Source organism: Miscanthus floridulus, chromosome 5, assembly GCF_019320115.1.
Source record: "Miscanthus floridulus cultivar M001 chromosome 5, ASM1932011v1, whole genome shotgun sequence".
NCBI lineage: Eukaryota > Viridiplantae > Streptophyta > Magnoliopsida > Poales > Poaceae > Miscanthus > Miscanthus floridulus.
In genome coordinates, this window is record NC_089584.1 from 146,895,195 (window position 1) to 146,897,398 (window position 2,204).

At 59.1% G+C, this 2,204-nt stretch overlaps 1 protein-coding gene across 1 annotated transcript; it reads right to left on the reverse strand.

The window, feature by feature from the left end:
• Window positions 1-347: 347 nt before the first annotated feature.
• On the reverse strand, window positions 348-2,204 carry LOC136454033 (uncharacterized). Its single transcript, XM_066454583.1, has one exon. The coding sequence runs from the start codon at window positions 1,988-1,990 to the stop codon at window positions 695-697; it is 1,296 nt and encodes a 431-aa protein (XP_066310680.1). The 5' UTR covers window positions 1,991-2,204; the 3' UTR covers window positions 348-694.

A 2,204-nucleotide genomic window follows, 5' to 3' on the forward strand; every position in this document is an offset into this window, starting at 1 on the left:
AAATGAACCTGTCTTCTCGAATCGCGGAACTCGATCTAAAAAAATACAGACTTATTGATCTACTTGATAGAAAATGCATTTCCTATGCAACTATCAAGTACTCGTGACTTTGTGAGAAAATACATCTCCTAGTCCTAGGGGAAAAGAATTCAGTGAGGTTAACGTGATGTGCTCATCAATCAGTTGCTTGCTTCTGAAACAAAACCATGCATGGGCCCGGTCCATGTCCATTTGATGCAGGCCTTTCGGCTCTGATCTGATGCTGCATCACTTTGTTTGTTTGGAAGCACTATAAGTGTAAGCTGGAAAAAGGAATGTTTGTTGTCTTCAGGATCACGACTTGCAGATGTCTCAAATAACCCTTTCATTTTTACACATGAGAAAACATCCTAGGCGATAGCTGTTTGCCGTCTCTTACACACTGCTACTAACAGTACTATATGACTGCACACTCTTTGCTTGGCTTTTCACAACTTGTGAACAAGCCTACTGTCTACATTTGTCGCCGCTAAATTCTAGCTCACATGTTACTCTCTCCTAAATTATGTGATCTTGTTCTACTGATACAACGAATTAAAGTTAACAATACCAATTGGCAAGCAGAACCTGATGAACAAACCACGGGATGAATGTCACGTCGAATTCAATAAGTTTGCAAGAGGTTTGTCTTTCTCCATGTAAATTTTGTTCGACTTCAGAAGAAAGCTCTGCTCCCATAGAACACCCTTGTCCCATCCTTCTTCGCCTGCTGCCGCTCGATCACCTTGTTCTTGTCGGGCGTTTCTTCCTTCTGCACGACGACGCCGCCGCCGACCCCGCCGCCGTCGAGGCCGAGCTCAATCGGCAGCTGCATCTTGGCCAGGGACTCGCTGAACTGCTGCATGCTCTTCACGTACATCTCCATGATCTGCCGCTGCATCGCGCTCTGCTCCGCCTCCATGTCGATGTCCATGTCCATGTCCCCGAGCGGCGACGTGAACACGTCGGCCTTAGTGGCCTTCCCGCCGCGCGACGTCGGCGTGTCCGGCGAGCGGCAGGACACGGGAGCCGTGGTGGCCTCGTCAAGGTCGGGCAGCGGCAGCGGCTTCTCTGCCGCTTCGGCGGAAGAAGAGACGGCCCTGTCCTCGCTGACCGTGCTGGCCGTCGAGGCGGAGGCGTTCCTGCTGGTGCTGCCGTCCGAGGACGCCGCCGACACGTCCCCGCACGGGCTCGTGCTCATCTCGCAGTAGTCCGAAGCCACCACCCCGTCCCCGGCGCGCAGGAACGGCAGGTACTGCACGGCCATGGCGTCGTTCTCCTGCTCCACTCTAAGGTCCGTGAACTCGATCCTCGAGTAGTCCACGGGCGGCGCGGGCGCGGGGCCGAGGATGACCACCTCGGACGCGATGGACGGCTCGGCGTCGGCGCCGCGGCCCGGCGGCTGGGCGCACGCGTCGTCTTCGGGGATCCCCGGGCGGAGCGCGAGCGAGAGGCGCACTGTTCCCGCAGGCGAGTGGAGGAGGTCGGTAGACGAGAGCTCGAAGTTCCCCTCGACGATCCTAGCGCCGTCGGCGGCCGCGACGGACGCGAGCGGCACGAGCGCGAAGCCGAGGAGCTGGTCGTCCAGGACGCCCCTGGCGCAGCTGCGCATCCAGAGCTCGCACTTGAGCACGTCCACGGCGATCCTCCCTTGGCGGACGCGCAGCGGCGGGAGGCGCTCGCCGAAGCGCGGGGAGGCGCCGCCGCCCCGCGCGACGCGCGTGGCCAGCGCGGCGCCGTCGCCGTCGGGCGCCGACGTTAGCGCCAGCCTGGCGTACACGTCCTGGTCCCCGTAGATGCAGATGTTGTGGATGCCCCGCGCCTCGTGCACGAAGATGTCCAGCACGCAGGGGGGGTCCTCGTCCTGGTCCTCCTCATGCTCATGCTCGAGCTGGCTTCTGCTCTGCTCCTTTGCTCCTCCTCCGCCTTCGTCCGGCCGGCTGCGCAGAAACCTCGCCGCCGCCGGCTCCATGGCAGTCAGAAATCAAGCGAGAGAGAGGTGGTTGGAAGAAGAAGGGCAGAATGTTCTGCCTGTGCCTGGATCACGTTGAGGGAGAGAGCAGAGCACAGGGAGTAGACGCCATGTTTTGTAGTGGGTTGCAAGAGCAGAGCAGGGGGAGTGTGCTGTGCACGCGAGGGCGTAGGTGAAGTGGAGTGGCCGCCGGTAGTTGCAGGAGGAAAGGAAA